The following is a 22,179-nucleotide window of genomic DNA, read 5'->3' as shown; positions in this document are numbered from 1 at the left end:
TCCTGCATTGAACAGGGGTTGAACTACACAGCCTAACAAAAACCGCTCCAACTCTATGATTCTAGAAGGGATAGCTGCAGAGTGGTGGGGGCAAGAACGACTGAAAGGGGAGACTTCTCCCGGTGGTTGCGAGACTCACAGCAAACTTGTTGTACAGCTGATAGGTGAGCAGCGGGTTTGGCAACTCCCTGAAATACAGCTTGCAGAGAGAGCTGACAGAGTGGATATCCTGTAAATAGACGTCCTTGGAGAGCTCAGGTACTCGCTCGCTGTCAAACTCGTGCCTGGAGATAGAGCGGTGGGGGGAAATTACACAAAGCAGCACAAATTGCACGGTGACTCATAGCCAAGTGACACTTTTCCCTTGCCTACTCCATCAGGGCCAGAAAAGATGAGATGAGACACCTATCCACATGTTTGTCCAACGCACGTATAAAATAAAAAGGTAACCTATTCTATTCATGATAAGACGTATGTAGGGCCAAAGGAGTAAAACCCTTCTTCCTTGCTTACTTGGCTGCTCTCTGTTGCTTTAAACTAGGGTGGGGAACTTTTGGCCCTCCAGATGTTGCTGAACTACAACTCCCATCATCCCTGACAATTGGCCATGCTTGCTGAGGCTGATGGGAGTTGGAGTTCAACGACATCTGGAGGGCCCCTGCCTTAACCTTTTCTTCCAGCTCCCAAACCTGAATATTTCAGCAGAAGTCTCTAAGTGGTTTTTACAAATCTCAGCAAAAAGGAATTGATGTTACAGATTCCATGTTCAAACCCAACCAACAATACTAATAATCATAATTCCACATTTTTAAGTAACATAATTAAATAAATTTCTCTAAATAGTGTACATCAAAGAACCCCAAAACAAATAATATAGAAAACATCAAAATATATAAAGAATCATCAAAACGCTATACAGTGATAAAAATCATATCATAATATTTTCATACGTATTACAAAAGCACAAAAAAATGAGCCAGGATAGGAGAAAATGGCTTAGTGAGAAGGGTCGAGCCCTAGACCACATTCATGCCATACATTTATTCCACTGTTTTTCTACTTTAAACAGTCATGGCTTCCCCCAGGGAATACTGGGAAGTGTAGTTTGTGATGGGTGCTGAGAATTGTTAGGAGACTCCCTGTTCCCCTCATAGAGCTACAATTCCCAGAGTTCCCTCGGAGACGGGACTGACTGTTAACCCACTCGGGGAACTGTGGCTCTGTGAGGAAAATTGGAGTCTCTTAACAACTCTCGACACCATTCACAAACTACCCTTCCCAGGATTCTTTGGGAGAAGACATAACTGTTTAGAGTGGAATAAATGTATAGTGTGAATATGGCCCCACCAAGGCTACAACTGGGAACAATTGACTCTGTATGCCAGAGGCCAAATGCAGCCCTCCAGCTTCCTCTATGGCTGGAATGTGCACTTGAACTCTCATAAAAGCTTCTTGCTTGCCTGGATGGATGGCAGAGCTTGGAAAAGTTACTTTTTTGAACTACAACTCCCATCAGCTCCAGCCAGCATGACCACTGGATTGGGCTGATGGGAGTTGTAGTTCAAAAAAGTAACTTTTCCAAGCTCTCTCTCTCTGTGTGTGTGTGTGTGTGTGTGTGTGTCTACAAAGGCAGGAATTATATCCTCTATTCCATCCAGTTTTGCCTCTGTCCCTGTCCACCACCAACCTGCAGCCCCTGGAAGACTGCCCGTGAGAGACTACAGCCCTTGTGCTGAAAAAGATTTCCCCATTCCTGCTGTATGCAGCTGTCCCACATGGGAAGCCACTGTAAAAGGGGTTCCATTTGGGGTGGGATTTTGCCTGAGCAACCATATTTTCCTGCTTCATTCCTTGGCTCTGACTCCCAGCTTTATTCCTGGGTTGCTGCGACACAGGGAGGGGAGAGCTCAGGTTTCAGTTCCCTCTCCCACATGCTCCTTTTCATGTACTGAGTAGACCCTCATACACACCCCTTCTATTTGTGGATAAAATAGGCACAGCTTCCCATCACATCCAATGTGTCAATCCCACCTTTCACTGTAGGGTTTTTTGTCCCAAATGAGGACCCATCCCGCAACCCCTGTTCCTGACTAGAGCTCACCGCAACCGTTGGATGTTGGAGGAGACCCCAGAGAGACGGTAGATGCCATCCACAATGCCATGCTTCTCAATGAAATCAGAGCAGGAACGTAATACCTGGGGGACTGGCATAATAATGAGGTATATATTATCTCAATAATCCTTGCAACAACCCTATAAGGCAGGTCCAGTAGAATTGCTATCACTGTGTCATTTTGAAAATGTTTTAAAATAGGTTTATTTTTACTTTGCATAGAGGTTGAGCACTGACTCCATATTATCAGTCATCAACAAGCACTTGAAAAGGACCAAGGAGGTACAAGTGGTAAGCCACAAAGGTACACAAATCTTTAATATTTGCAGCTGTGTGCATGATTTATCTGAGCGCATTTCAAGTGAAGAGTGCTCTTCAATTGGCGGATATACTAGGATAAAATCTTAATGGGTCTAATTAAAAAAAAACCCAGAAGGACTATGAGTAGTCAATCTCAGAAACAGATCTAATGAAACAGTTCAAAAATATGAAAGCCACAAGAAGCTGTATAGGCTATTATAATAAATACCATCCACATCATACTAAGAGAGGAATGACCAAATAGTGCACTGAAGACCAGATGAGGCTACTGAAGCAAGTTTGTTTGGCTTGGATGGCCCTACCAAATTGTAATCAAGATTTGGTAAAAAGGATAAGGGTTGGTGAGAGGGACAGCCTGATGGGACCATGTTTTGCCACAGACCTGAAAAGCTCTTGGCTGCCACTGACCTCCTGGGCCCAATTCAAGGTTAGTACTAGCATACAAAGCCCTAAATGTAGTAATGACCCAAGTACCTAACAGAGTGCCTCCTCCAATATCGACCATCTCAGGCTCCATAACTGGAAGGGGAGGTCCTGGGAAGAGGGACTGATGGTTACACCACTCTTGGAATTGCAGCTCTATGAGAGGAATAGGGGTCTCCTAACAACTCACAGCAGCCTTCACAAACTACAGCTTCCAGATTCTTTGGGGGAAGCCATGACTGTTTAAAATGGAGTGCTCTAAATGTATGATGCAGATGGGGCCACAGCATTAGAAGAATCCTCAGCTATGTAACCCACTTCCACCCCCTCCACTGCTCTAGATGAGAGCCTTGTGGTATAATGGTTAGACTAGGACTTGGCAGACCAGGGTGCAAATCCCCACCCAGCCATGAAGCTTGCTGAGTGATTTTGGGCCAGTCACTCTTCCAGCCTAACCAACCTCACAGGGTTGTTGTTAAGATAAAATGTGAAGAGGGGATCCCATGTATACTGTCTTGAGCTCCTCTGGGGAAGGACACTGCTTTAAAAAATGTTGTCCTGGTAGTAGATGAGGCCACACTACCTGTGTCAGGAAGGATTGGTGGAAAGACCTACCATCGCTGCCGGAGTTCTTCAGATGTTCACCCAAATCACAGCCAAAGACCCTCTCTCGGAGGATGCCACGCTGCTTCAGGCGCTGCTTGCTGGGCCTAGACTTCATGAAGGTGCGAAGGAACCCAATGAGTTTGCCATGTTTCTTGGACACTGGAACAGAGAGAGAGAGAGAGTGAGACAGAAAGAGAAAAGAGGCAGCAGGGAGGCCAGGCCTTAAATGAATTCCCAGGCCTTTAATAATTATTTCAGAGAAAGAAATCAGTTAGAATAGGATTGGCCCTACCATTCGGCAGGGTGAGGCAGCCACCTCAGGTAGCAGATGCTGGGGGCGCGGAGAGCAGCAGCAAGATGTTGAAGGACAGAGCAGTATTTACCATGGGGGTTATCACACGTTACATTCAACAGTTGTGAAATCTGTATACCCGTACACAGATCGCAGAGCTGTACACTTGTACAGTTATTCCCATGCAACATTCAATAATGTATAGCTTGTGTACACAACAGCTGAGCTGTCCAAATCAACAAGCATACACTCTTTCACACACGTACATGCGTTGAGACAGCTTGCACCTGCGTTCAGTGTAACTTGTGAACAAGCCTCACGTGGCTTGCCCTGCACTCTCTGTTGCCCTCAGGAGCAGCGGAGGATGCGGTCTCACCACCGGCGTTGAAATAAGATTTAGCCACCCGTCTGGCTGGCTTTTTTACACTTAATAGGGAAAAGCGTCATTTTGTCCTCCAGCTCTTGCCAGCAAATTGCAGGGTAAGTTAACACATCATACAGCACGAGGACGTTACTTCCATGTAGGGCTGGCTCACATGACATGATCCCAACAAAAATCACCAATGAACATTTGCCCGAGGAAGCTGATATTGCAGCCAATAAGACAGAGGTAGAGAGCCTAAGGTCCTCCAGACGCTGTTGGACTCCAACTCCCATCAACGCCCAGCCAGCGCAGTCAACAACAGTCAGCATGATCATGGAGGGCTGTGGTCCAGCAACATCTAGAGAATTATATAGTTTCTCTCCCACGACAAAGAGCAGCCTTGACTGGGGGCTTTCATCAAGACCATACAGCACAGGCAGAAAATGTAGGACCAGCAGTGGCTTTATCCCTCGGGTATCCTTTCCTAGGAGGCTATCACATAAGCCAGCCCTACATGGAAGAAAGTCCTCTGAATCACTGAAATGTACTGTATAGAAGTGACCACCTATGCTGTCACAACCAGCACCAGTTCTTCTTGCTACTAGGCCATGTCTCACCTGAGGTTGGGGAGAGGAGGCCATGGGGCTTGGGGATGCCACAGCTCATCCCTTCTGCATCTGCACGGGAAGATACACAGAGCATGAAAGTTCAGAAAAGAGGAAAAAATAAAGCCCCTCGCAGCTCAATGCTACTGGCATAAGTTGCTATCCCACAGTGCACCTCTTTCAAAGCTATCTTCTAGGGTTGACAGGAGTCTTATAAAAGTATCATATCTTTTTCAAGCCATCACAATTTCTGAAACAAACACATCAGATCAGGGCAGTCACTGGGAGAATGGGGTGGGATGATGTATTTTTTGGGGGGTGGGATCTGGGGTGCAATCCACAACATGGCAGACACAAAACAAGTCCCATAACCCTTCCCTCTCCCCTATCCCCCGATGTGCCATCGTCAGCCAACTAGCACAACCTTGGTTAGTTCAACAAGAGGTCAATCTACACAAACGCCTTCTGCTCAAATGTATGTTGAATAAAACAATTCCATGTTGCTTAAAATCTGGGGCACTTCCCATCCTTAACTTGTGAGTCAATTTCTTTGCCATGACTATTTGCCACAGTCTGATGTACCAGCTCTCATTCATGAAGTGATCTAATTCTGTGCACCACTCTGTGCAGATTTTTAGGCTGCCCATCAAAAAACCTTTTCAATAAAACAAAATAAATTGCCTCTTAGTTATGAAAGTAACACATGGCAACCCAACTCGCATCCTAATCAGGAAAGCTAACACAGGAAGGGGGTAAAGCAGAGCTTGGAAAAGTTACTTTTTTGAACTACAACTCCCATCAGCCCCAGCCAGCACATGCTGGCTGGGGCTGATGGGAGTTGTAGTTCAAAAAAAGTAACTTTTCCAAGCTCTGGGGTAAAGTCTAATATAATCTAACAATAAACAAAAGGGGATGAATAGCAGCATCAGACTAAGAATGGAGGGCAAACGTGTTTGCTTTGCATTTAATAAATTCATTTGATTTGGATTCCAAAACAATACATGGGTAACGGCTGTAGCTCGGGAGAAGAACATCTCCAGGTAGGGCTAGGAGAGATTCGTGCCTGAAATCTTGGAGGGCCACTACCAGTCAGTGTAGACAGTACTGAGCTAGATGGACCAATGGTCTGAATCAGCATAAGAAGGCTTCCAATGTCCCTATGTTAATACGTGAACCAAAACACAACTCTCCATCAAAATTTGCACTTTTCCAAATTTTGCACATAGTTCTCCAAGCGAACAATGTACTTAGGCAAAACTGTGTACAAAATGGTGTGTATTAGGAGAAATGTGCATGAAAATGCATATGAATTTTCATACTGACTCTTTTTTTAAAAAAAGTGAACATATGTGGAAATGAAATGGGGCGGATCATCTGTCTGGGGCTGGTGGGAGCTATAGCCTAAAATATCTGGAGGGCACCAGGATGAAGAAGACTGCTATGGACTATTACACACAGGCTTTTAGCCAGCTCTTGTCAGCCAAGCATTCCAAGCAACTTGCAACCTAGATGCCTTATGCAAATTCAGCAATTCTGCATTTGTTTTCCATAATTTATGCCCATTTTTGCTCTTGATCAGTTTGATTGATTTGGAGAGTTAGTGTGATGGATGTTGGTCATGGATTATGGAGAGCTAGGTTCAAAACTCTAGGCCATAATGCTCATTAGGTGACCCTGAGCCAGGCACTCTTGCTTAGCCTGATACACACCACAGCACTATTGTGACAGGGAAAACCATATGACATCCCTGTACACTGTCCTTAGTTCTGGCACAATAAAAAGGAGAGCTAGATTGCAGAATCGTAGCATACACACAGCTTTTGAAATATTTTTGCAGGTCCGGCCCTAATGTTAGGCAGAGTGAGGCAGTCGCCTCAGGCAGCTAATTTTAGGTGACGTGAAAGAGCACAGCATTATCCTCCATCTTGCAAAGAGACATATATGTAATAGGGTTGTTTAGTAATACCAATGGGAAAATGATGTGACTGAAAAAGTAGTTTCTGGACTATCTCCAAATGGGAATCATGATGCTTCCAGGTGGCTGAGTCATATATCTAGGAGAATCAGCAACAGCATTAGGTAGCAGGTAACAGGCCAAAGAGGAGAGTTTTACCTGTTTTGAGTCCTGGGCTGGGGCGTTCTGAGAACAGCTCCACACACTCACTAGGGAAGAACCCCACCTGGAAAAGAGGTAGGCAAATAAGAGTTGCAGCATGCAGGAGGTCCACTCACCTCCTGACAATCCCAAAATATGTCTTCACCTGGCACAAGGGCTTACTGAACTTTGCTCCTATTACCTATGCCCACTACAAATGAATGTGGCAGAGAGACAATCGACAAAAATTCCAATGCAATAAATCCAGCTATATTGGTTATGCATTTACCAATATAGACACAAAACTGTAAAGGCAGGTGATGAAGGCTGAATTTAAGCATTTACCATACCAGATGCTTGGAATTGTCATGGCGGGGGGGGGGGTTGACCAAAGCCTCCGAGGCTTCCCTAAAAACTGGTGGCTTCTAATGCTATCCAGTCATTGCTCTTCCTCTGTAAGCTATGCTGAAGGTTGATATAGGGCACCTCCAGACTGTCAATATTGCTCAGAATCGATTCAGTCACATACCAGAACTTCACATTTTCACAGTAAAAATAGATTAGAGTGTTCTGTCACCCCACTACAACAAATCCGCTTTTTTAAAGAAAGGAATGTTTGCAGTTTGGAAAGTGTCAGGGAAATGCATTGAAAGGTGTGGGATGAACAAATGACTAATGGACAGACGTACAAACACCTTTCAAGCAAATTGGGATGAATGCTCATTATTGCCTAACCTCCGCACAAACAAATCAGAATAAACATTCAATAAGGATGAGATATAATCAAACCTCTGTGCAAGCTTTCTGCAAGCAAATCCGGATGGAAGTTCAATAAAAAGGCATGGGGGGCATAGTCCTTTTAGTGTGTGCACATCCTGCTTTTGTTTTGTCACCACCACCAGTGGGTATGATACAGCCATGTGGGCAAGGAAGGGACAATTTGCCACTTTTAAAGCCACTTTTTAAATCTGTGCTAAAGTGCTTTGTTATTTAGGTGCCATCACACAGTTACTTCAATAACGTTTTTAAAGGTAGGTTAAAAAAGTGTTTTAACACCAATTAAAAGATTGGAAAAGATAATTAACACAGTGCTAAAATGATGCTGGCTGAAAAGGCAACAGGGTTTTTTTAAATCAAATTTTTAATTTGCGCTACAACGCTTTTTCCACTGAAGCATTATTGTGCAGATATTTTTATTTTTATTTTTTTAAAAAAAGGGTGAAAAGGCATTTTAGACCAAACTAAGATCAATTTTTAAACAGTGCATGTGCTGGTAAAGTGGAGGTAAGCTGAATATTAAGAGTGAACGTGTGCCAGAAAGCTCATCCAACTGATTCATCACTGCCAACATACCAAAACAATTCAATAAGATTGGAGAGTGGCTCCAAGGCAGGGATGGGGAAGCTGTGGCCCTCCAGAGGCTGCTGGACTACAACTCCCATCGTTCATGACTATTGGCTATATTGACTGGGGCTTATGGGAACTGTGAGTCCAGCAATCTCTGGAGGGCCACAGCTTCCCCCATCATTGCAATAAAGCCATTTACACTTGCAGATAGTACACTACTGTTTCATTCGTTTTTTTTTTTTTTTAAAGTTGGATTTTCTGACATTTCAAAAAAAATTAGAAGAACAGGAAAAACAAAGGAGAACAATTTGATGCTGACATCATGTAGTTGACTCGGAAAAAGCAAGTGAACAAAACAGGGCAATTCCAAAGTAAACACCTAGAGTACAAGCAACATGGCTAGAGACAGAGACAATGGTTTTTATGAGAACTGAGAGCAGCATCCTAGCCCATAGGGCAAGGGTGAGGAATCTATGGTTTGCCACATGATGCTGGACCCCATCTCCCATTATCCCTGATCATTGGCCATTCTGACTGGGGCTGATGGGAGCTGGAATTCAACAATACCTGGAGGGCCAGAGATTAGCCACCTCTGCCATAGGAGATTATGTATCTTTTGACCCATGGTTGGCCTGAGTTTTCTAACAATATAAACACCTATTTACTGGGGGGGGGATGAGTTTTTGTAAATCGCTTACAGGGTTTTTTTTGCACAGTCCAGTGGTATATAAACGCTGTTAAATAAACAAATAAAGCAGCAAACCTTCCCATCTGCTTTTGACCTACATCTCTTGCCGGCTCTTGATGGTTTAAATCGGGGTGGGGAATCTTTTCGTTCCCCGCCCATTCCGTTGGGAGAAATCTGGTCAGGAACTGCATGCCAGCAGTAGGTGAAGCCAATGCAAAACTGGGTAGATCCTGAACCACCACACACACATACACACATTCACCACCACCCCATCCCATCCCATCCATCCATCCATCCATTCTATTCTCTCCTTAGTACAAGTGGCCATCAAATATATAGCGCTAGCCATGCACCCCATCACATATCTCTTAATCCAATGTCTCTTCTCTCTTGAAGTCCAACCTGGAATCCATGCTTGCCACGCCACCAGCTCCTGTCCTCCTTGGGGGGCATATCAATCACAGAGATGATGTCTCCAACCTGTGCCAAACAGAAGGATGCAGACAAAGTGGAACAGGTTCAGAGGAGGGAAATGAGGATGATCAGGGGACTGGAAACAAAGCCCTATAAGGGGAGACTGAAAGAACTGGGGATGTTTAGCATTGAGAAGAGAAGACTGAGGGGAGATATCATAGCATTCTTCAAGTACAGGAAAAGTTGCCACATAGAGGAGGCCAAGATGTCTTCTCAATAGTCCCAGAGTGCAGGACACGGAATAACGGGCTCAAGTTATAGGAAGCCAGATTTTGACTGAGCATTAGGAAAAGCTAACTGTTATAGTAATACCACAATGGAACCAATGACCTAGGGAGGTGGTGGGCTCTCCAACAATGGAGGCATTCAAGCCACCTGTCAGGTATGCTTTAAGTTGGATTTCTGCACTGAGCAGGGGGTTGGACTCGATGACCTTATCCAACTCTACGATTCTATGATTCTAGGTAAACAAAAAAATAACAGCAACCATATGTCAGTGCGTAGTAATTCAGGATGATATTCAATGTCAGTTACATTGAAATGAGTCTACCCTAAGTATGGCCAACTGTGGATATCAACCATAGCCTTTACGGGGCTTGTTCTAGTTTGCCAGAGTTTGGGGTCAGAGATGCATACGTCATATAAAGGTCATGTTCCAATTAATTTATGCAGGATTGTCATCAGCTAAGTTCTACTCAGAGTAGACCCATTGGAATTAATGGACCTAAGTTAGCCATGCCCATTAACTTCAATGGGTCTACTCTGAGGAGGACTAGCATTGGATGCAACACACAGTGTTTAAATTTTAAATAGTGCTTTTCTTAAGCGCCTCATATACATTGTGTTAACAATACAATCCTTTACATATCTACTCAGAAGAAAGTCCCATTGAGTTCAATGAAACATGCTCCCAGATAAGTGTATATAGGATTGCAGCCTAGTTCTAATACAAATCTTGTAAGGTAGATCTGCACTATTATCCCCTGAATAAGAGAAAATCAAGTTTTTTAAAAAAGAAATTGTTCAAATAGTTATTTTGTTATAAAATTTTGTACTCATTAAAAGCAAATAAAAACTGAGGATGAAATAAAGCTATACCCAAACTAACACCCCTATACACATTTGCGGGGAGTGGTAGATATTAGCACTCTGCATGTTAATCTTTCTTAATCCAAAGATACATGGTTCCATCATTTATCACATTAAATCTTGTTCTCCATTTCTGGGCAATCACAGCAAATCTGGCAATTCTGAATGTAAATTTCTCTGGGTAAGTCAGAAGGTAAATTATTTTAACTAAATCATCAAAACTGAAAAAAAGACCAACAATCATTCATTGATTCCCCCCCCCCGAGTTCAGTAAAATATCACAATATGGTATGTGATTATAAATGTTTTCAGTCACCTGGGCTTTCCAGATGCAATGCTGCTGATCTGGAAGGGATAGTTTAATATTGTTCCTCAACTAGATATACTGTACAGGCACGATTTGGAATCTCTAAAGAGAAACATTCCATAATTGGGCAGCGGAGGAACTGCTGAAAAGGAAAACTGGCTTGCTAGCAAATGCGTGGGTCAGCTGAAATTTGGACTAGGGACACCCCCAGCTCATTGCTTGCACTCTTAACCATTGTGCTTTTCTTTCAGGTTTGAAGAAAAGAAGGAATGAACAGATAGATTTGAGCGGTCCCTCAACATAGTGTTATCCATGGTTTCTGCCCTTGCACCAGGAGCAGCCAGTGAGGAAGGGCAATACCATGCACCTGGCCTCCCAACAGCAGAGTCGCTGCCACTTACCAGGAGGTAAAAGGGGAAAGGGGGAAGAACAAGGTGGTGGGGAGGTTAGCTGATTGATTACTCCTGCCCTGCACCTCTGGACTCCCTTCCTTTGGGCATACCTGGTGATGATAATAATAAAGATGCTCTTCTGATAAGCACCAGGTGGACAAACTTTCAATAAGTGTGGACTCGCACTATTAGAATTGTCCCCTTCCCAAGCCTGGTGCCTTAGACTGAGTCACAGCAATGGTCCATTTGGCTCAGTATTGTCGACACTGACTGGCAATGGCTCTCCAGGGCTTCAGACAAGAGTCTCTCCCAGCCCTACCAGAAGATGCTGGGGACTGAACCTGGAACCTTCTTCATGCAAAGCAGATGCTCTACCACTGCACTACAAACCTTCCCTGATAATATTGTTTTTTTTATATTGTTTTAAATGCTTAATTTGTGTTTAAATTGTTTTTAAAATATGTGTTTTAAATTTGTATATGTGTTTTTAGGTACTGTAAACCGCCCAGAGAGCTTCGGCTATGGGGCAGTATAGAAATACAAGAAATAAATAAATAAATTTCCCTGGAGAAGAGCCACTCTCGACTTCCGGGAAGGGTGACTTAGCCTGTGCCTGCTTTTGAGACGGGCTCCTGCCTCAAAAGAAGCTTATTCAGATATATCAGTCAGTTTTTTCTTTTTTTTTGACTGATTAAACTTCTCCCGGGTAGGGAGAAACGAAGAGATTAACCTCAAAGCCTATTTTTGTTGGGGCGACCAGATCTCATTAATTTATGGGACGAGGTCCAGCCGACGAAGGTGGGACGGATTTTCAACAGCAAGCTCTATCTGATAAAGCGAACGTTCACCTTATCTTCTAAGAGAGAACGCACTAACAGGCAAGCACCCTTCTTTCTATATTTTTCTTTTACTTGACTTAAATTGTTGCTGTTTAAAAGAGATTTGCCAGATTGATCGGTTTTTGACATCTCACTGGGGAGCCATAACTTCTCTCTGCTACGCACTAATTAATAGCTTATCTCTGTTTTTGTTGCAAAAAGCTGTCCTGGATTTGCATTCTAAAGATATACACAGAAGAGGGATTTCTATTCCAGATTTTTATTTTGAAGAATATTATATTGTCTGAGACTACTCTCTTTTTGGTCTATTTTATTTTGACGAATCTGTTTTCTGACGACTGCCATTAATTGTTTCGATCCTGGGAACTGCATTTTGTTTACTTAACTATGGAGAGATAAGGCTGTCTGCTCTGTTTATACTGTGATGTCACCAAGTTTGGAGTATTAACCCAATTGTTGCTGAAATAAGAAGTGGTTTTCCTATATTTTTCTTTTAAAATGGCAATTAAGGAAGTGGCTGAGAATCTGGAAATAACTATGTTTCAGAAAATAATGGATGAGATTGAGATAACGAAACAAAGCCTGCGACAGGGTTGTAAGGAGTTGAAAATTGAATTGAGTAAAATGACGCAGGAGATTAAAGATATAGGGGTCCCTGTGAGAGAGGTGACCCTGGAAGGGGTCCCTGTGAGAGATGAGACCCCGGAGATTGGAGCAGACGTGGAACAGGAAAAAGATTTGGAGTCTATGGACTTTAGAAATAAAATCTATTGTTTGGAGATACAGGAGATTAAAGACATAGGGGTCCTTGTGAGAGAGGAGACCCTGGAGACTGGAACGGGGGTCCCTGTGAGAGAGGAGACCCTGGAGACTGGAATAGGGGTCCCTGTGAGAGAGGAGACCCCGGAGATTGGAACAAACGTGGAACAGGAAAAAGATTTGGAGTCTATGGACTTTAGAAATAAAATCTATTGTTTGGAACTCAATGTTATCTCTGAAGAAATTAATGAAGATTCTAGAGATAAAGTTATCAATGGCATGGATAATCTTCTGGACTGGAATGACGTGATGGAGCCCAATATAGAGAAAATCTATGGAATTAACTGCAGCCATGTGACAATGGAAAAACTTTCAAGAGATGACCCAGTGTATTTTGAAAAAAAGAACAGAGATATGTTTTTACAGCAGTATTTCAGCAACCTATTTAGAATGGATGGCAAGAAAATATTTGGGATAGAGGTAATTCCCATCAGACTCTTACTATATGACTATGGCTTTGACAGCAAGATTATTATGGAATACTGATAATGGAAGATTGGATACTGAAATTACTGGACTTAACAAGACTACTGAAGATGGAAGATGGAAAATGGAACTAATAGGGATAATAGAACAATGGCTACTGAAATTACTGAACCTAACAGATTCTGATGTGATGGATTAATTGAAATGTTTATTTTGACTATGGTTATGACAATAAGATTATCATAATTAGTAATGAGATGGATTAATCGATATGCTTATCTGGAAAAAAAAAATTGATAGATATATTTCTTAAAGAATTGAAACCTCTCTTTGACTTTTTGTGGAAAGAATAAAGTAATGTTTATGAGATTTGATGATTAAGTAAGATAACTATTGGAGGAAAGTGATTTTATAATATGACTTAAGAGACAGGATTGTTATATATTATAGACTTATAACTGATCTGATCTTTGACAAATGGGAAGTCAATATTTTACTCTTTATTTTTTATTTTTATTTTTATTTTTATTTATTTTTTTTTTTTGTTTCACTATTTTTGATTTTGTTTTTTGTCTTTGAATGTTTTATGATTTCGTCTTGTATGTTTTATGAAAATTTGAATAAAAACTATTGAAAAAAAAAAAAAAAAAAAAAAAAAAAAGAGAAGAGCCACTCTCTATATTCCCAAAGCAGCATTCTTGCTGGGAAGAAAGATCAAAAGATCATCGCATAGCAGGACTAGGGATCCATGTACCCACGAGAGAAGGCCAATCGGTCTTAGCATGAACCACCAGGAAGGACTCACCTCAAAGGAGAGCTCGTCGGATGCTTGCGCAGTATAGCGTTTTATCACATGGGCGGCTGCAATGGCAGGAACGTTGATAGAGGCTTCCTCATTGACCAGCAGTCGGTTGCCATGGTTATCAATCTGAAATATAATGGGAGGGTACAATACAACTGAAGAGAGTGGAGCCCTGGGATGTCCTGTGGGTGTCATCTGGAGAGGAGCAAGATAGCGTTGTGGTAGGGATAATACTTAGGGATGGAGGGAAGAAAGAAAATGGCACATCCCAGCATACAATAAGCAGGTCACATCCTTTCCATGGGGCTGCTGTCTCATGAATCTCATGACAGGCAGAAATCCAACAGGTGATCAAAATACAAGATGGGTATCTATGGATGCCCTGAAAGCAGGATTACTAATCCCCAGCACCACTGCAACCTCAACTTTACCCTAGGGTAGTAATACTACTAGTTTCTACAGAGCATTCCAAGCGTCTCAAGCATTTCACATGATTTTTAAAGATGTACCTTTATCTGATTTTTTTTAAAAAAATGCAGTGATATTGCACAATGCTCAGCTTCATCAGATATTGTATGAGATATTAAACTAAAAGGAAATGCATAAAGCATACTTCACTTTACAAATGTTATAGCCTTATGATCGTACAATAACACATCAAATAATAATCTAAGTTCACCTTCTGAATGCGCTCTACTTTTCCAATAGACAGTGAATAAACTCCAACTCTGTGCAAAACTACTAAGTTTCTGCCTTTCTTCATGTACTCTAACACAGCATGTCACATACATGAATATCTCAGCAAACCTTACAACAGTCCTGTAAGGTAAGCGGGTGGTGTTATCCCCCTACCACAGGTACAGGGAATGAGATGGAGAGAACAAGGGCTTGCCTATAGCCATCTTTCAAGTGTGTGACTGAACTGAGATCTGAACAAGTGGCTTCCAAGCTCATAGCTCATATTCTTAATCACTGCATCAGCAATGGGGAACCCTTGGCTCTCCAGATGATGCTGGTCTACAGCTCCCATCATCCCTGATCATTGGCTATGCTAACTGGGGCTCATGGGAGCTGGAGTCCAACAAGATCTGGAAAGCCACAGTGCCTGCACTAGTGCCTCAATATCTGCAGTTCCCTCATTACAGCAGATGGAAGTGCCTTCCGAAGAATACTAAGGCCCATCTGCACAATTTACGGAGTAACATACCACTCTAAACAGTCATGGCTTCTCCCAAAGTATCCTGGGAACTGTGGTTTGTTAAGGGTGCTGAGAGTTATTTGGAAATCCCCATTCCCTCATGGAGCAACAATTCCCGGGATGATTAATCCCTTTTCCCAGGGAACTCTGGGAATTGTAACTCTGCGAGGGAGTCTCCTAACAACTCTCAGTACCTTTAACAAATGACAGCTCCCAGGATTCTTTGGGGGAAGCCATGTTTAAAGTGGTATGATGCTATAAATGTATTGTGCAGACGGGACCTAAATGCCAGATCGAAAATTGCAGATACAAAACTAGTTGTTCAGCCTCTAAGTCAGGGATGGGCAACCTGTGGCCCTCCACATGTTGCTGCATAACTATTCCCATCATCCCTGACCATTGGCCATGCTGGCTGGGCTGATGGGAGTTGGAGTCCAACAACATCTGGAGGGTCACAGGTCCCTTCTCCCAAGCACTCCATTATATTACATCAGCTTCTCATATAGAAGGTATATAGAGAGCCTCTGTAACTGGTATGAAAAGGTTTGGGAATATGTAGTTATGGCAAAATTAACTTATTATGTAAGGAGCAGACAAGGAGAACAAAGTCAAGACTTGTTTATGGAAAACTGGAGAGACTATTCAGCATAGCAGATCTAGGGAGGTGGTGGGCTCTCCAACACTGGAGGCATTCAAGAGGTAGCTGGACAGCCACCTGTCGGGTATGCTTTAATTTGGATTCCTGCACTGAGCAGGGGATTGGACTCAATGGCCTTTTAGGCCTCTTTCAACTTTACTATTTTATGATTCTATTATCTAGAGGATATATCTTGTCTAATGCATGTTATGTTTCTGTGTTCCCCTGAGATGTTAAATCTGATTTGAAATTAATAATTTGGATAAGTGGTTAAAGATTGTTTTCTGAGAAAAAGGTTTATTTTAGTGTTGATTTCCCTAATGGTTAGCGATAAGATACAATTCTTTGCTGTACATGCCACTTAGATACTTATGACTTGCTGTTACGTTCAATTTATTTTCAACAAGACATTGATGTTTGTGACAATAAGCAAAAAAGGGAGAAACCCCAATCCTATGGCTGTCACTATCTGGAAGCTTAGAGAAGGACATCTGGATTTCCAGGCATGATGGCAACCTAGGGAGCAGAATGGGACAATGTGGGACACACGGGCTCATTAGCCTGAGCAGGGGAGGTTTATGATATGACACTAGGCAGACTCTTCTGCATGCCACCCTCATTGTTTCTCACCTCCATCCAGGTGAGAACTGGGCCACAGTTGATATTGCTGTCCACAATGGCCGAAAGTTTCTCCAGGTACTGTGAAAGCATGGGCACCAACAGCTGGCAGAGGAGAAGGAAAAAAAGTATCAGTGTCACTGGAATAGCCGCTCCCAAATTCAAGTGCCAAGGGAAGCCAACAGCTGCTTCAGAAGGGGTGGAATAATGATGGGCACTTAGAAAGTGCCAAAGCCTGAAAGTCCTTAGTAATGTTGCCACTGAGCATATGCAGAGTGCTTACCACTGAGTAACTTGCAGCTGATTCCCCACCCATCAGGGGCTGTTGGGAGGGATCCTATTACAACCTCATAGAAGTGCCAAAGACTGGTAGCCCTTGGCACCTCTTTTTTTTTAATTATTATTATTATTATTATTATTATTATCATCATCATCATCATAGCCCACCTTTCCTCCAAGGAGTGCAATGAGGCATATATGGTTCTCCTCCCTCTCCATTTTATCCTCACAACAACCCTGTGAGGTAGGTTAGGCTGAGAGATTGTGACTGGCCCAAGGTCACCCAGTGAGTTTCAGGGCCAAGCAGAGATTTGAACCCTGGTCTCCCAGGTCCCAGTCCGGCACTCTAACCACTACATCACATTGTCTCTCAATATGTCATGGGGATAATATGTCATAGGAATGGGTGCACAGACATGTCAGAGTGGTAGTGACCAGTGGAAAAGACTAGATTAGAAAGGGGCAGTGGTGGAGGGGAGCGATTGAAATAGGAAAGGGTGGCAAGGGGCTGGCAGGTTGCACTGTGTATTATGTATCATTCTTCAGTGTGTCCCAGCTATCCCTATCAGGGAAACAATGTCAGCTGAGTTGTCTTGTCCTGGAAGAAAGGGGCTGGCATGCATGGCTCTTGTCTCTAACTCCCATCCCCCAGACACTGGCTATACAGAAGATACACCATCCTGCTGGATCTCTGCTACGCATGGGGGAGAAATTCAATTCAGTTCACATTTAAAGCTGAATTTATGAAGTTTGTACTTTCCAGAACAATATGAGAACCGAAACACAGCCTTCTTTCAAAATTCGCACTTATCCGAACTTTGTGATGCAGCTCTCTAAACTAAAGAATGTTCACAAAAATGTGTATGTGAGAGGAAGCTGTGAGTAAAAAATGAATATATTCATGAAAATAACATACAAAAATGCATTCTGTTAGAAGAAACTGCTTGCAAAACTGTGTGCCTTCGAAACTGCATACAAGAATCTATGTGGTAGGAGAAATTCTCACTAAAACGCTGAAAATTTTTCATGAGAACTAAAAAAAAATAGCAAATTGCTCCACAGAAATGGAGAACCAATTTTAAGATTAGAAAAATGAGAAACTGAGAGAGCAGAAATTGGCAGATCATTCCATCGCTAATCTGCTATGGAAATTTTTAGAACATTAAATTTATAATAAGTAGAAGATGAGGAACAAAAATGTACACCATGGGGAAATAACTCAAAATTGGGCTTGGATAGGTAAGTCAATTTAAGGAAGTCCATGGGAGGAAAGTTTCCCATCCTGTCCTTACCCCAGTACCTTCCCATGCCCACCCCACAATCTTCAGGGGGGTTTCCAATCCTCCAGAGAGGCTTTTCAGGGGGCCACAAGGAGCTGCAAGGAGAAGATGAAATTCCTTGTAACTTATCTTGGGATCCAAGCTGTTATATTTGGGGAAGGCCCATGGTTCAGTGGTAGAACATCTGCCTTGCATGTAGAAATCCCAGGTTTAATTCCTGGCATCTCAAGGTCTGTCTGAAACCCTGGAGAATCACTGCCAGTCAGTGTAGGCAATGCTAGGCCAGCATGGACCAATGGTCTGACCTGGTATAAGCCTATATTCCTATGATTGTAAATAAACAAAATGCCTGAGGAGAGTTCAGTCTGCATCATTCACTCTTGCCATTGTTTCTAGGGGCAGACTAATTCCTGACTCAGTCAAGGCAGATTTTAAGAGGGAGTCAAAACCGTTTCAGACTCTCTCTATAATGGTTTATGCTTCCTAGGGAGATCCGTCTCTCATTTTTCAAAGGCACTACAGCAGGAAGTTAAGCAAAACAGGTATAAGTTGAGCCGCCATGTTGTAATGGACTCTGCAGGGCCAGCTCTACCATTAGGTAGAATGAGGAGACCACCTCAGGGGGCAGATTCTAAGCGGTGAGGAGAAGGCAGTACAGTGTGCACCACGCAACCCGCCCTGTGCCCCCTAAGCTCGCCTGCTGCCCTCAGGTGCAATGTGGGCAGGATGCTCCGTCGCCCCTGTTGAAGTAAGATTCAGCCGCTACTCCAATTGGCTTTTGTACCACAGAATGGGGACAGCGGCCATCTTGTCCTTTGTCTCATGCAGAAAAATGTCTTGGGCCAGCCCTCTAAGTCAGGGTGGAGTGAGATTGGGAACGATGTCCAGCCTCCGTGAACAGTGCCTGTTTCCTGGACAACTTAGGCAAGTGATACTTTGAATTCTCTGTGATGTGAGCAAGGAGAGGTGCAATGTTCCTGTGCTGAACTATTTGATGTAACCCTTGCCTGGGGACAATAAAAGCCAAACCAAACCCCACGACCAAAAGCCTTTCCCTGTAGGTAGTCACATATCCCTCAAAATGCTCCCTGCCCGCCTCAAAGTGTCTCTCAGTCACCTCAGGGTGGGCCCGCATGTGGCTGATGGGTGGCAATTCAGGGAGCTGAGAGAAGCGCCTGTCAAAGATGCAGCAATGGAGGTGGGCATCCAGGGTACGGAATTCCTCGTAACTGCGATGGACCTGCCAGCACTTCCCCTGTGGGAAGAAAGGAAAACATTAAAGGGAAAAAAAGGACAAGGTAGCCATGTTGGCCCATAAGAAACAATCCAAAATCCATATTTAGGCAATACCTTTAGTTGGCCTAATAGAACCACCGGCCCTAATATGGATTGAGAACCAAGAAGAGGTAAGGGACAGGCAGACAAATCCATGGTAAATATTTGCATTAGTGTGTTGGAATATGTCTGCTGGACCCACCTAGGCCCATGGCATTCTTGGGTCGCTGGAAGAGATCACCATTAACACTTGCTCTGACCCTTCCCACCCATACCCGGTTCTCTGATCAGTGCCAAGTGGGTGAAGATGGCCATTTTAAATTTCCCACAATGCCTCAAAGCACCACTACATCAGGGGTATTTTGGGAAATTTTAATGGCAGTTCCTGGACCTGGTTGTCCATCACTGATTGGAGCATTACTGCTGACTGCCACTGTCACATCCACTGATGTAGGAGACACTGTGGAAAATTTAAATGGCAACTCCCAGATTCTGTTGCCGATGCTGATTGGAGCACAAGCATTGCTGCTTCTACATGCACCAGGTAAGCCTCATGGAGCTGGGGCCCCCATCTGTTGAGCCCAGGGGTGACGGACCCAGCCTCCTTCCCGAGGAAGGAGGGGGAAGGCATGAGTTTCAGAAGCCTCAGCCGTTGGGAAGCATGGACGATCCAGCTGTTGTTGAGTCTAACCCCAACCTTGGGGAAGAGAGCGAGTCGCCCGCCCCACCAGTTCCCATGGCTGGTCCTGCCCCTCAATGAGACAGCGCTCAGCCCCCCAGCACTCCCACGGGACTGTTGGGGGAGACAGCGAACACTCCTCCTTCACCAAGCAGTATCTTAGAAACGTCCTACGCTCTCCCGCCCCCCGATCAGGAACCTGTGCTTTCCGATGAGCCTTCGGAGGCTCGCCCCCCCTCACCGCGCTCATGACATTGGGAGAAGCGGACAGGGCAGAAGGAGGCGTGTGTGCAATGGAGTGAGAGGTTACGCCCCAAGACCTCTTCTATTGAGGCTACCCCGTCCGGAAGTGGGCGCTGAGTCAACTTTCCTCACAAATTGCAGAGCATGTCTAGAGTGCAGTTAGGGGTTGTAGTGTGTTAGCATAGGGGTTTCTATGAGGCGCACAGCCTTTGATGTATCCATTACTTTAATAAAACAAGAATTGATTGCACCCTCGTCTCCGACTGGTGGTTCTTGCTCTGAACTGGACACCATCTTACTAGAAGGTTCCACCAGGGGGCACTTTGCTAAGGGACCCCTCAAACCTGGAATCGGCCCTGGCTCTGTGCAGAAAGTACAGTGAACATGGCAGAAGTCACCACCAGTGGGCACAATCCCAACACGCACCCTGGGCATGCACTGGCTGCAGATTTGGTCACCTGAACAGGGCTACATTGGCGTATACTCAACGTAACTGCTCAGGTCTGATGAAACTCAGCTTTGTTAATTTTTGGAAGTCATATGCCTCTTTGGTGTTTATATTATATTTGTGTGGGTTTTTATTTTGTTCTTTTAGCGTTTACATACCATCCTTCATACAGACATATCCTGAGGATGTTCACATTAAGAAATTACTATTAAAATTGCATAATTAAAATACAACAAAGCACACACACACACTCATCATTAAAATAAAAGCACCTTCCAGATTTGCTACAACTTCAAAAGCAGTTCAGACTGCAGAATGAAAGGCAGTGGTGTTTTAAATATAACTTCCTTTTCCATCAGGTTATCTCACACTTCAAGGAAACTAGGTCATTTCCTCTGTATCGTCAAACAAGACACATGGAATCTTGTCTCTGCTACAAATTTAAGAATGTTTTTATACTAGTGTAACAGTTGAGGTGTCCCAGTTATGAATCTTGGGAACTGTAGTTTGAAAGGGAGTTGAGAGTTTATCAGAGATCCCTAATACCACCTCTTCACAGAACTACAGTTCCCAGAATAGCCTGGGGAAAGGGGATGATTATTAAGCCAAAACTACCCGATCTTATCCAGAGTTCAGCATCCTTAAACCCATTAGATCAGCCTTTCCCAACCAGTGTGCCTCCAGATGTTGTTGGACCACAACTCCCATCTTTCCTGACCGTTGGCAATGCTGACTGAGGCTGATGGGAGTTGTGGTCCAACAACATCTGGAGGCACACTGGTTGAAAAAGGCTGCATTAGATTGTATCCAAACTAAGAGTAGATTCACTGATATTCATAGAGCTAAGTTAGTCATGCCCATTAATTTCAGTGGGTCTTCTCTGAGTAGAACTAGCATTAGATACAGTAGTGAAGTGGCAAATTCCAAAGTGCAGGGTCCCTTCATGGTAGTCACAGCCAGGCTTGAATATTGCTTTTTGCTTCTCTATCACTGTTACCATTTGACTGTCCTTTCACACTGTCAGAAGTGTCGCTGGAATTATTGAATTCAACATCTATACATTTTTTCTCCTGCTGCTACCAAACTGCTTGATGATGTAGATGGGATGCTATAATCAGGATTCATTGTCTCAGTAGTGTAGTGGCAAATTCAGAAGCGTAGGGTCCCTTCATGTTAATCACAGCCATACTCCTCCTTTTGTTGCTGCTGGGTTGAGAATGAGATCCTTGTTGATGCCTTCTCCCACAACAACAGACGGCCCTATGAGCCAATAAGCATGAAAGGGGAGAGTGTTAGCTACTGAGAAGAGTCTTCTCACTAGCTGACTCACCTCCTCTCACTCTGATTGGCTCGTAGGATGCTGGAGACATAGGGACCCTGTCCCAATAATGTAAGGGGTCTAAGACCCCCCAGGACCCTGGACAGTTACACCTGCTGTCTCTACTTCTGGAGTTACAGAATTTGCATGCTCCGTAACTTGCCTTGGCTTTTTGATGTAGGAACTAATAAAGATTTGCTTG

General features: G+C 43.6%; 1 protein-coding gene across 3 annotated transcripts in view; it reads right to left on the bottom strand.

The window, feature by feature from the left end:
• ARHGAP33 (Rho GTPase activating protein 33) overlaps positions 1–22,179 on the bottom strand; it is a 65,688-nt gene that overhangs the window by 24,448 nt on the left and 19,061 nt on the right. For all 3 annotated transcript variants that reach the window (XM_061596865.1, XM_061596864.1, XM_061596867.1), the window contains exons 5-13: positions 19,132–19,269; positions 16,468–16,560; positions 14,006–14,128; positions 9,257–9,334; positions 6,838–6,904; positions 4,737–4,796; positions 3,473–3,622; positions 2,102–2,204; positions 140–284 (exon numbers count right to left, since the gene is read on the bottom strand). In XM_061596865.1, the coding sequence (XP_061452849.1) occupies positions 140–284; positions 2,102–2,204; positions 3,473–3,622; positions 4,737–4,796; positions 6,838–6,904; positions 9,257–9,334; positions 14,006–14,128; positions 16,468–16,560; positions 19,132–19,269 (957 nt within the window). The remainder of the gene's footprint in view (positions 1–139; positions 285–2,101; positions 2,205–3,472; positions 3,623–4,736; positions 4,797–6,837; positions 6,905–9,256; positions 9,335–14,005; positions 14,129–16,467; positions 16,561–19,131; positions 19,270–22,179) is intronic.

The sequence above is a fragment of the Rhineura floridana genome, chromosome 15 (assembly GCF_030035675.1).
Source record: "Rhineura floridana isolate rRhiFlo1 chromosome 15, rRhiFlo1.hap2, whole genome shotgun sequence".
Classification (NCBI taxonomy): domain Eukaryota; kingdom Metazoa; phylum Chordata; class Lepidosauria; order Squamata; family Rhineuridae; genus Rhineura; species Rhineura floridana.
Note: the sequence above shows the minus strand (reverse complement) of the source record. Positions and strands in the feature narration are given on the sequence as shown.